Source organism: Salvelinus alpinus, chromosome 26, assembly GCF_045679555.1.
Source record: "Salvelinus alpinus chromosome 26, SLU_Salpinus.1, whole genome shotgun sequence".
Lineage (NCBI taxonomy): Eukaryota > Metazoa > Chordata > Actinopteri > Salmoniformes > Salmonidae > Salvelinus > Salvelinus alpinus.
The window spans coordinates 23640380-23653255 of NC_092111.1; the positions used below are offsets into that span (position 1 = coordinate 23640380).

A 12876-nucleotide genomic window follows, 5' to 3' on the forward strand; every position below is an offset into this window, starting at 1 on the left:
GGCGCGACAAAACGCAGAAAATATTATTCATGCCTTACCTTTGACGAGCTTCTGTTGTTGGCACTCCAATATGTCCCATAAACATCACAAATGGTCCTTTTGTTCGATTAATTCCGTCGATATATATCCAAAATGTCCATTTATTTGGCGCGTTTGATCCAGAAAAACACCGGTTCCAACTTGCTCAAATGTGACTACAAAATATCTCAAAGGTTACCTGTAAACTTTGCCAAAAAATGTCAAACTACTTTTGTAATACAACTTTAGGTATTTTTTTTACGTTAATAATCGATAAAATTGAAGACGGGATCTGTGTTCAATACAGGATTAAAACCAACTATAGCTAGCTTTCTGGTCTCGCGCCTCTAACAAACAGGACACCTCGAGTGACTCTCGTTCAAGATGGCCGTACTTCTTCATTACACAAAGGAATAACCTCAACCAATTTCTCAAGACTGTTGACATCCAGTGGAAGCGGTAGGAACTGCAAACAGGTCCCTTAGAAATCTGGTTTCCCAATGAAAACTCTTGAAAAGAGAGTGACCTCAAAAAAAAAAAATCTGAATGGTTTCGCCTGCTAAATAAGTTCTATTATACTCAGACATGATTCAAACAGTTTTAGAATCTTCAGTGTTTTCTATCCAAATCTACTAATAATATGCATATCTTGTCTTCTGGGGAAGAGTAGCTGGCAGTTTAATTTGGGCATGCTTTTCATCCAAAATTCCAAATGCTGCCCCCTACCCTAGAGAAGTTAAATGTGGTGGTTCACGCTTTCAGTTTTGCGCGAATGCTGCCATCTATCCACGGTTTCTGGTTAGGGTAGGTTTTAATAGTCACAGTGGGTACAACATCTCCTATACACTTCCTGATAAACTCAGTCACCGTATCCGTGTATTTGTCGATGTTATTCTTAGAGGCTACCCTGAACATATCCCAGTCCACGTGATCAAAACAATCTTGAAGTGTGGATTCCGATTTGGTGAGACCAGCTTTGAATAGTTTTTAGCACAGGTACTTCCTGTTTTTCAGTTTCTGTCTATAGGAAGGGAGGAGCAAAATGGAGTCATGATCAGATTTGCCAACGGGAGGGCGAGGGAGGGCCTTATAGGCACTTTGAAAAGCTGAGTAGCGGTGGTCTGTTTTCCCAGAGCGAGTGCTACCATCAATGTGTTGGTAGAACTTTGGTAGTGTTTTCCTCAAATTTGCTTTGTTAAAATCCCCAGCTACAATAAATGCAACCTCACTATGTGGTTTGCATAAAGTCCAGTGAAGTTCTTTTGAGGGCCGTCATGGTATCGGCTTGAGGGGGAATATACACGGTTGTGACTATAACCGAAGATAATTATCAGCATTTGATTGAGGTATTCTAGGTCGGGTGAATTACTTGAGTTTTTGTATGTTATCACAATCACACCATGAGTGGTTAATCATGAAACATACACCCCTGCCTGCCTTCTTCCCAGAGATTTCTTTATTCCTGTCTAGGCGATCTACTGAGAACCCAACTAGCTGTACAGTCTCAGACAGTATATCCCGAGAGAGCCATGTTTCCGTGAACATTAGCGAGTAATATTCTGGAAATGGTGGGTGGTGTGCGCGCTTCCTGAGTCGGACTAGAAGTCACCTCTTCTCAGCCGGCGGTGTTTTGGATCAGCCTCTGGAATCCATTCAATTGCCCTGGGGAGTACGAACAAAGGATCCAATTCGGGAAAGTCGTATTCCCGGTCCTAATGCTGGAGAGTTACTGCCGCTCTGATATCCGAAAGTTCTTTTCGGCTGTATGTAATAACACCAACAATTTCCTGGGCTACTAATGTAAGAAATAACACACACAAAAAAAACGAAATACTGTGAAGTTGCGTAGGAGCTAGAAGTAGAGCTGCCCTATCTATCGACGCCACCAGGCTGTCATGCCAGGCTTTATTATGCTAGGTTATAGGGATGTGCAGATCTCCTTACAAGCACGATTCGATACGCATCTAGATACATGTGCTCCAATATGATACAGTAACAATACTTTTTGTTTGAAACGATTCGGTGCGATTTGAAATGGATCGGCGCAATTTATGTTTCTGTCCCCCCCACCTTTTATCTGAAATACTCATCACCCACTGATTTAACTTGTCAGATAGCAGATTTAAAATGTTTTTTTTGAGCTAGTAATATGTAAATATTTATCTTTTAGAAATTAGCTATGACATACATAGCTAATTAATATAACAGTTTTGGATTTCACACCATCTCAAAAGCAGATGGTTTTGACCAAGAGCTGCTCTCTTCTCCCGTCCTGACCTGTGCGTTATTGCTGTCCTTGTTATGAAATTACACCTTTACCCTGTTCATGTAAAAATGATCAAATGCACTGACTGTTTAAAGCAGAGCTAATATTTTGTACGGTGGACCTGGCAATCGAAAACCACCAATCAGCAGTTAGATGTGCAATCAGCAAAATGTGAGTTGTCCACTCCGGTAGCCCGGTACGTCTCCACCGGTAAAACAACATTTTCGACAGTGCATTTGGTATCAATGACCCAAAAAATGACATTGGTTGTCCCTCATGTATATGGGTGCAAGTGCAAAGGGCTACATGTTGAAAATGGCAGATTTGGACTCTGATAAGCACTTAAATTGGAATGCTGTACACTTCACATTTCCATATCATAAAACTCATGTCATATACAGTGTTAACATTTATGTTCATTATATTTGAAGTACAGTTACAAGATGACATGGCGTTATTTTCTGGGTCCTCCTGAACAGAATGAGACGATGTTTGTTGTATTGTGAAGGAAATGCACTCATGACTCCATTCTATTGCACCAAAATTACGATCTGCTTCTCTAAATTGCCTAGTGAAAGCCTAAGATCATATTTTATAATTTAGCTTGTCATGTTGGAAATTGAACAAGCTTTCAAATTATACCCATCTGACCCAGATTGTGATTTATAATGGACCGTTTTTGTATTGCTTAACAGTAATTGTGTAAAGGCGGAGATGCAGGGCTGTGTTCCAAACAACACAACTACAAGTGTGCTTGCTCTAGTTCCTCAACGGCACAGCTAGGAGAGCTCAAAAAATCACCTTCTAGTTGTAGACTCTTCTTTGAGTCATAAAAGTGCATTGAAGTTGTTTAGGAACTGTGCACACTTTGGAGAGGTGTGTGGCCACTTGGAAACACCAGTTAGACCTCTCACTCAAACTCTTGTCATTTTTTTTGTCTTATGTTGCAACTACCCCAAATTTTCAGACTTCGTTATCAACAAATATAACGAAAAGTACAGTAAGTGTAAAATCAACATTCTAATGTTTGGATTCAGTCTTGTGTCAGGTGAACTGTTGTGTTCTCACCTTTGTCTAATAATTTTCCCATTATCTCCAAACTGGCCCTTTTTTAATGGCTACAGGTATTGCATATACTTTCCATATTTCTTCTGTAAGAAACATTTCAATTTAGCCCTATCCATACAGTATAGCACAATTCCCACGAGTGTAAGGAGTTAATAAAGTCTATGATTTCATATTGCGAAAGCCATTTTACAAACATCTGAATGCTGAAGGTGCCATGCAGATGTAGTCTACCAATATTAGAACAGGGATAGAGAAGGCCTACCTCTCGTTGGCTCGTGCAGCTGCATCTCTCGCGCTGTGTACACAGTTGTTATCTGACTTGTAAAGCAATGTCATATGCAGCTCCATGCACAAAAGTTTGATAGGATGAAGGAGAGGACACATCAATTCCGTCACAACAAATTAGAGGTATTTGCAGAGTAAGGCAGAAACAATTATGAGTAAAAATGTTGGTAAACCTGCGATTCGTAACATTTGAATCAGTTTTCTTACCGATGTATGCTTCATTTGGATCGGTGTGGGCTCCCGCAGACCAATACACTTGTCTAGAGGCATATTTAGCTGGTTTAGTGACTTGACAGTATGATAACTGTAGAGAATGATCGACTTCGTTATGTTGACTGTAGAGAGTGACAGAGACTTTGGTATGTTGACTGTAGGGGATGATAAAAATGTCATTATGTTTTAAAACTTTAAATGTAACCTTTCATTTAACTAGGCAAGTCAGTTAAGAACAAATTCTTATTTACAATGACAGCCTACCGGGGGAACAGCAACTAGAGTTCAGGGGCAGAACAACAGATTTTTACCTTGTCAGATCGGGGATTCGTTCCAGAAACCTTTCGGTTACTGGTCCAACGCTCTAACCACTAGGCTACCTGCCACCTCATGTTGACTGTAGGGGATGATAGAGACTTCGGTATGTTTTTTATTTGAATTTAACCTTTTAAGTATGACTGTAGATGAATGATAGACTTCAGCATGTTGACTGTAGAGGATGATGGTTCCAGTCAGAGTCAGACAGCAGCTCTAGTTTCACTTCTCTGTCTCTGTAACAGGCCACTATGTTTAGATGCTGTATCACCTTACCTGCATAGTTGTGTGTGTGTGTGTGTGAGCTCATTAGGAATGTAAAGCATGTCAATGTCTCATTACACCATAACACCCTATATTAAGAGCCATATTTACCCCCTCTCTTTTTATGTAATGTAGGTTCATTCTCTTTTTTCTCCCTCTCCTCCCATTGGTCACCCCTGTCCTATAGATGAACCCCAGCATCACATGGCCTTGTATCCCAGACTGTCCCCAGGGTGTGTGGTTAGAGAACAAACGGTCAGACCCTAAATGTGTATGGTAGGGGGACCCATTTCTTGTCTCCAACTGATCTAAGCCTTTCTGTGTGTGGTTTTGTTGTCCCACTTTCTAGATTTAACATATGCGAGGCAGTGACCGTGTTCCCAGTGCTCCAGAGTCAGCAGACTCAGGCCTACACATGCACACACACTCAGAGCCTAGGGACACCTTAGAACATGGTAGAGGAAACATTTTAGTGGAAGGCTGGAGTCTTCCGTTATATTCCAATGGTTTCTTAGATGTCCCTCTGACATACAGTAGCTCTCTCTCTGCTCTGGACAGCATCCTAACTATCTCTAGACTACTGTAGCTTGAGGAACTTAACTCTCGACCCTGCTCCACTACAGCCCCATTGATGGGAATGGAGGTGTGTTTGGCCCTCCTTTTCCTGTAGTCCACAATCGTCTCTTTTTTGTCTTGCTCACGTTGAGGGAGAGGTTGTTGTCCTGGCACCACACTGCCAGGTCTCTGACCTCCCTATAGGATGTCTCATCGTTGTAGGTGATCAGGCCTACCACTATTGTGTCGTCAGCAAACTTAATGATGGTGTTGGAGTTGTGCTGGCCACGCAGTCGGCGTGGGAACTAAGCACGCACCCCTGAGGGGCCCCTGTGTTGAGGATCAGCGTGGCAGATGTTGTTGCTTACCCATACCACATGGGGGGGCGGCCCGTCAGGAAGTCCAGGATCCAGTTGCAGAGGGAGGTGTTTAGTCCCAGGGTCCTTAGCTTAGTGATGAGCTTTGTGGGCACTATGGTGTTGAACACTGAGCTGTAGTCGATGAATAGCATTCTAACATAGGTGTTCCTTTTGTCCAGGTGGGAAAGGGCAGTGCCCGTCTGATAGACTCGCGTCACTGATCACTTCGTGGTTGGGTTTCCCTTTTGTAGTCTGTAATAGTTTGCAAGCCCTGCCACATCCGACGAGCGTCAGAGCTGGTGTAGTAGTTTTCTAGCTTTGTCCTGTATTGAAGCTTTGCCTGTTTGATGGTTCGTCTGAGGGCAGAGCGAGATTTCTTATAAGAGCTGTCGCTCCTTGAAAGCGGCAGCTCTAGCCTTTAGCTCGGTGCGGATGTTGCCTGTATTCCATGGCTTCTGGTTGGGATATGTACGTACGGTCACTGTTGGGACGACGTCATCTATGCACGTATTAATGAAGCCGGTGACTGAGGTGGTAAACTCCTCAATGCCATTTAATGAACCCAGAAGCATATTCCAGTCTGTGCTAGCAAAACAGTCCTTTAGCATCCGCATCATCTGACCACTTCCGTATTGAGCGAGTCACTGGTACTTCCTGCTTTAATTTTTGCTTGTATGAAGGAATCAGGAGGATAGAATTATGGTCAGATTTGCCAAATGGAGGGCGAGGGAGAGCTTTGTACGTGTGTCTGTATGTGGAGTGAAGGTGGTCTAGAGTGTTTTTGTTTTGTTTTTTTTCCTCTGGTTACACATTTAACATTCTGCTAGAAATGAGGTAAAACGGAATTAAGGTTGACTGCATTAAAGTCCCCGGGCCACTAGGAGCGCCGCTTCTGGATGAGCATTTTCTTGTTTGCTTATGGCCTTATACATCTCGTTGAGTGCGGTTTTAGTGCCAGCATCGGTTTGTGGTGGTAAATAGACCCCTCAAAAAATAGATAGTGTGGTCTACAGTTTATCATGAGGTACTCTACCTCAGGCGAGACAGACCTCAAGACTTCCTTAATATTAGACATTGTGCACCAGCTGTTATTGACAAATGGACACAAACCACCAACCCTCGTCTTACCGGATGCAGCTGTTCTGTCCTGCCGATGCACGGAAAACACAGCTAACTGTATATCCATGTCGTCGTTCAACCACGACTCGGTGAAACATAAGATATGACAGTTTTGAATGTCCTGCTGGTAGGATAGTCTGGAACGGAGCTCATCCCGTTTATTCTCTAGTGATTGCACATTGGCCAATAGAGCGCATGGTAAAGGCGGGTACTCACTCGCTGACAAATTCTCGCAAGGCACCCGGATCTGCACCCCCTGTATCTCCGTCTTCATGCGAATAACGGGGATTTGGGAGTAGCTCTCTCTGTGCTCAGGACAGCATCCTAGTTATCTCTAGTCTACAGTGACATCTATTGGTAAGAGCAAAATTTGCTGCATGTGTCTCCTTTTTGCTGTGTTTTAAATACACCTCTATCTCTCTCCCTCTTTCTCTCCCTCTCCCCACCTCCCTCCCGTCTTTACCCCTGTCTGTCTGTCTCTCTCTGTCGCTCTGTCTCTCTGTGTAGATGATGTGGATCTGGAGGCGTTGGTGAATGACATGAACTCCTCTCTGGAGAGTCTCTACTCCAGCTGCAATACCCACACAGAGACGGCCCCGCTGCTGCACAACAGCCACGTGCACACCCCTCATCACGGGCACGCTCCTCATCGGCGCGGCCCTCGCTCCCAGCGCCCTACGCCCCCTATTCCCCCCTCCTGCCCCCAAGAGAGGCTGTGTCGCTCCCAGCCCGTACACATCAACGCCTTTAGGTAACTATGTCTCTCTCTCACACACACACACGTGCACGCACACACAGTATCTCTATCTTTCTTTAAGTAAATGTAAATCTGTGATTGAGGTGTCTTTTTTATTTTTGTGCAACTCTGTCTCCCTCTACAGGAGGCTCCAGGAGGAGCAGCAGCAGTGTCGTCCCTCCTCTCTCCCTGCCATCATCAACCCCTTCCCTGAACTCTGCACCCCCACTGGCTCTCCCATCCTCAGCCTCATACACACCACAGACAACCATGTAAGCACACACACACACAGACGGAGTGACTTTTGAGTGCGAGTGCGTGTCTGTTTCTGAATCCGCTGACTGGACTGTAATGTCCTGGCATAATGTTGTGTTTGGCCGTAGACCTGCCTTTCTTATGTTACTCAACAGTTCACTCTGGGTTATCATACTTGTGTGTGTGTGTGTTATTCATTCTGGTATGATGGTCATTAATCACACACACACACACACACACACACACACACACACACACATTTGGCGCCAGACAGGTGACTGGAAAGATTTCAATTGATCTGACATTTGAGAAATACATCCATATGTATTGGGTACGTAACCCATTAGGCCATCCTCCCACGCAGTCAGCTCCATCAATAAACCAGGGATATTGGCCAAATGAGCCACATTTGTGTCCTTAAAGAGCCTATATCTAATTACAAAAACACTATTCCTTGTGTTTTGATCTGTAGCATATGCAAAAATGTATAGCCTATTTTATTGGTTTGTACATTCCTAAAACACATTGTCCACCTCACGGTGCAGCTGTTGGAGATTTGAGCACCAAATGCATAACGGCATTGCATGCATTGGCCTATAGGCTTAAGCGTCCATTGTATGATATTAATATTTAAAAGATAATTGGAAAGAAAGAGAAGCTTAGTCCTAGCCTCAGAGAGAGAGAGAGAGAGAGATATGCCGGTGGCATGATACGTCACGGACATGCATCTTTTCATGTCAGACAGGCTGCTGCGTCTGTCAGACAGATTTATAGAAGGTTCATTCATAAATGTTCTATTAGAATTTGTTATGAAGATAAGCGTTAGATTACAGGAGTAACTCTGGTAGGCCTGAAACATCCTTCCTTATCTCAAGTTCAGCTGTCGGAGTCAGTTGGAGCACCAGTGCGCACAGTCGTCATATCATAGGCCTTCAGTATAGTAGGCTAATAGCCACACCACACCAAACCTTCACAAATGTTTCTAAATTTTTATTAAGGTAATATCAAAAGTAAGTCAAGCCATTGTTTATAGGGAAAATATGAGCAGGATATTAAATTGCGGAAAACACAACATTACAGTTAAAACTTAAAATGTCTCAACAGAATGAAACAAAACATGCTTTGCATATTTAAAGAACTGGTTTAGATTAATAAAAAGGCCTACAATAATAACAATGACACAACAATAATAATCATAAAACTAATGATAATAAATAAATAAAAACGGCGAGGTGCAAAGTAGCATGCATTTGGCCGCACCATTCTTCTCATCCTTGTCCACTACAATAGTTCAACTCCTCCACACGGAGGACATTCCCCTTGTAGCAGGGCTCCAGACTAACAGACTTGTGCCACTACGTTTTTCAGTTGGTGGCACCAGCCCATGATTTGGTCGTACCATTTTTTGGGGGGGGGGTCATGCAGTAGAAAGAAATTGTAGGCCTATCAAGGTATTCACAATGCTTTATAAAAAGTGTATTTAGTCTACTGAGATGGTACTAAATAAGTTATTTCATAATCTTGTGATGTTGTGATTCAAAATATTTTAATGTGCAACTTAATCCAGTGATTCTCATGCATTTTGGGTAGACAAATATGCTATTGTTAAATATGGCTCCAGAATTGTCAACAAAAAAAATATATGCATTTGCCTGCATCTTTATGTGTTCTAATATCATAGGCTAATATACAGTGCATTCAAAGTATTCATACCCCTTCCCTTTTTTCACATTTTGTTATAGCCTTATTCTAAAATGGGTTAAATGTTTTTTTTTAAATCCTCTTCAATCTACACACAATACCCCATAATGACAAAGCGAAAACAGGTTTTTAGAAATTTTTGCAAATAAATAAATAACAGAAATACCTTATTTACGTAAGTATTCAGATCCTTTGCTATGAGACTTGAAATTGTGTTAAGGTGCATCCTGTTTCCATTGATCATCCTTGAGATGTTTCTATGACTTGGTTTGAGTTCACCTGTGGTAAATTCAATTGATTTGACATTATTTGGAAAGGCACACACCTGACTATATAAGATCCCACATTTTGACAGTACATGTCGGAGCAAAAACCAAGCCATGAGGTTGAAGGAATTGTATGTAGAGCTCGAGACAGGTTTGTGCCGAGGTACAGATCTGGGGAAGGGTACCAAAACATTTCTGGAGCATTGAAGGGCCCCAAGAACACAGTGGCCTCCATCATTATTAAATGGGAGAAGTTTGAAACTACCAAGATTCTTCCTAGAGCTGCCTCTAGGAAGGTCTTATGAAACCAAGAATGAGCTCTTTGGCCTGAATGCCAAGTGTCAAGTCTGGAGGAAACCTGACACCATCCCTACGGGGAAGCATGGTGGTGGCAGCATCATGCTGTGGGGCTGTTTTTCAGCGGCAGGGACTGGGAGACTAGTCAGGATCGAGGGAAAGAGGAACGGAGCAAAGTACAGAGAGATCCTTGATGAAAACCTGCTCCAGAGTGCTCAGGTCCTCAGACTGGGGTGAAGGTTCACCTTCCAACAGGACAAAGACCCTAAGCACTCAGCCAAAACAAAGCAGGATTGGTTTCGGGACAAGTCTCTGAATGTCCTTGAGTGGCCCAGCCAGAGCCTGGACTTGAACCTGATCGAACATCTCTGGAGAGGCCTGAAAATATCTGTGCAGCAACACTCCCCATCCAACCGGACAGAACTTGGATCTGCAGAGAAGAATGGGAGAAACCATTTTAAAAGAAGGCTGTAAAAATCAAGGGGTCTGAATACTTTCCGAAAGAACTGTATTTGGGGGCTAATTCACCACCTGAGTAAGTGGAAACTCAAAACACATTAGCTAGATTGCTAACTCTAAATATAATACCACTCATAGTAGCCATCTATTCATCTAGAAGTTCATTTCATTTCTAGTTGTAGCTTACTGTTCAATGAGGCCTATGCACTCGCAATGGCCAATGTGCTTTTCGCGCACTCCATATCTGAAAGCCAGATCAAATATCTTTGTAAAATAGTTGCTGTTGAGTTTAGAATTGAGAGCTGAGACATTACATTTACATTTACATTTAAGTCATTTAGCAGACGCTCTTATCCAGAGCGACTTACAAATTGGTGCATTCACCTTATGATATCCATACATTAAAAGTATACCTTCAGAAAGCTGAGGCAAACAGACACTTTCATTACAGGATTCATGAGGATAATGGATATAGCCTTCAAACTCAACTCTGGACCTCGAAGCCAGTTCCATTGTTCCCCTCTAATCAAGGACTGATTTAGACCTGGGACACCAGGTGGTTACAAATAATTATCAAGTCAAACAGAAAACCAGCAGGCTCCAGAGGTGAATGAATGTGCAGCCCGTACTGACGTGACCAATACATTTCTTAACTCACAACCAAGTCTAAGGGTTGCAAAATGTGGCTACATGGTCACAGTTTGGAGACATGCCTTGTAAGCTTTTCACAATAGGCATACTCTCTAACTTTAATTTTACTTCAATTAAAAAGGCCTTCATCCTCACAATCTACAGTAGCCTCGGCCAAAGCTCCTCTCTTGCTTTCTCTCTCTCTTCAGCAGCAGGGCAGCCGCTGACACACACACACACACACACACACACACACACACACACAGTGTTCTAGGGCTACAGGATGCTCGGTGTCCCTCTTCCTGGAGATGTTGCTGGCAACCTCTCAGTGTCTGGGCTGTGTGAGCCCTGCCTATCCGTCCGGCGTTCCGGCTTCTCCGACAGCGTCTCTGGGAAAGACAGACGCTCATTTCCCGTTCACACGCTTCCACCCCAGCTCGGAGCGTCACGGCTGTGTGTGAGAGAGTTTGTCAGACTCCAGCCTTTCCTTCCCCCAGTGTGTGTTATTCAGAGAATCCAGTGCCCCAGTCACGCGCACACACTGCTCCTTCTAAGCTACAGGACTGTATCGCTAGTACAGACAGGAAAATGTTCTGGGATTATTGCGATAACATTAAGGAGTTTACCACATCAGTCACCGGCTTCATTAATTAATCTATTGTCCCTCTAACCACTCTGACATCAATGCAATTGAAAATGACATCCAACACTTATCATAACAATATCATGCTTTTAAAACTCATCTCATCTCACTGTGATCGATCAAAAAGTTGAAACTGAGTGGAAAACATGGTCGTTGTGGATGTTTCAAAGCCAAAGAAAAAGGACAGCTCTTTCTAAGGTGATGCTAAAAATGTAACCTATGCATATTAGAGCTTATGTATACGCATAGGCCTATAGGACTGACCTTCATATCTTAAAGTAATGATGAACTGTTTTTTCTCTTTGCTTGTTTGAGCTTTTCTTGCCATAATATGGACTTGGTATTTTACCAAATAGGGCTATCTTCTGTATAACCCCCTACTTTGTCACAACACAACTGATTGGCTCAAACGCATTGAGGGGAAAAAATTACACAAATTAACAAGGGCCATCTGTTAATTGAAATGCATTCCTGGTGACTCCTCATGAATGCCAAGTGTGCAAAGCTTTCATCAAGGCAAAGGGTGGCTACTTTGAAGTATCTCATATAAAATATATATATTTTAATTTGTTTAACACTTTTTTGGTTACTACATGATTCCATATGTGATGTTTCATAGTTTTGATGTCTTCTATTATTCTACCATGTAGAAAATAGTACAAATAAAGAAACCCTGGACTGAGTAGGTGTGTCCAAACTTTGTGTCCTTTATAAGCCCAGACATTTCTATCTGCAATCCTGTTTGAAAGCAGAGTTTTGATGGTTGCCACTGAAAAGAGGAGGATTCCAGGTGCTACTATATTTATTTCTCAGCAGCTAAAATTAAGCACATGCTCCACTATAAAACTGGAATAGCCTGCCTGGCAGGATTGAAAAACAAACTGAGGCCACACTTTGCTATTAGAGTGCATAGGGATGACGTCTTTTTCCCCCTGCCCCTGTTCCTACCCATTTGATAATGGGCCATTCTAAATCGGAACAAATTGTACATACTAGTAAAGACGAGATTAAGTTGAGAATAGTCAATTAAAATATGATCACTTGAGTGAACAGCTGTGCAACCTGAGACGAGGAATGGAGCACAAGCTTTTTTCATTTTTTTTTCAGCGGCTTGTATTCATGGAGATGCTAAGCGTGTTTATGTTAATTAACAGTCAATTACTGTGAGACCAGCAATCATTTGCATGAAAATACCTAGCTAACAAAATGTCATGACTGCCACAGCCCTACGTATGTACATGTCCCAACCAGAAGCCATGAATTATAGGCAACATCTGCACTGAGCTAAAGGCTAGAGCTGCCACTTTCAAAATGCGGGAAACTAATCCGGATGCATATAATAAATCCCGCTACAACCTCTAAGACTTCAAACAGGCAAAGCATCAATACAGGACTAATACCTAATCCTACTATGCCAACTCGGATGC

General features: G+C 42.6%; 1 protein-coding gene across 2 annotated transcripts in view; it reads left to right on the forward strand.

The window, feature by feature from the left end:
• Positions 1-12876, forward strand: part of LOC139554973 (growth factor receptor-bound protein 10-like) — a 55586-nt gene that overhangs the window by 10711 nt on the left and 31999 nt on the right. For both annotated transcript variants that reach the window (XM_071368308.1, XM_071368309.1), the window contains 2 exons: positions 6970-7213; positions 7344-7470. In XM_071368308.1, coding sequence (XP_071224409.1) covers positions 6970-7213; positions 7344-7470 — 371 coding nt within the window. The remainder of the gene's footprint in view (positions 1-6969; positions 7214-7343; positions 7471-12876) is intronic.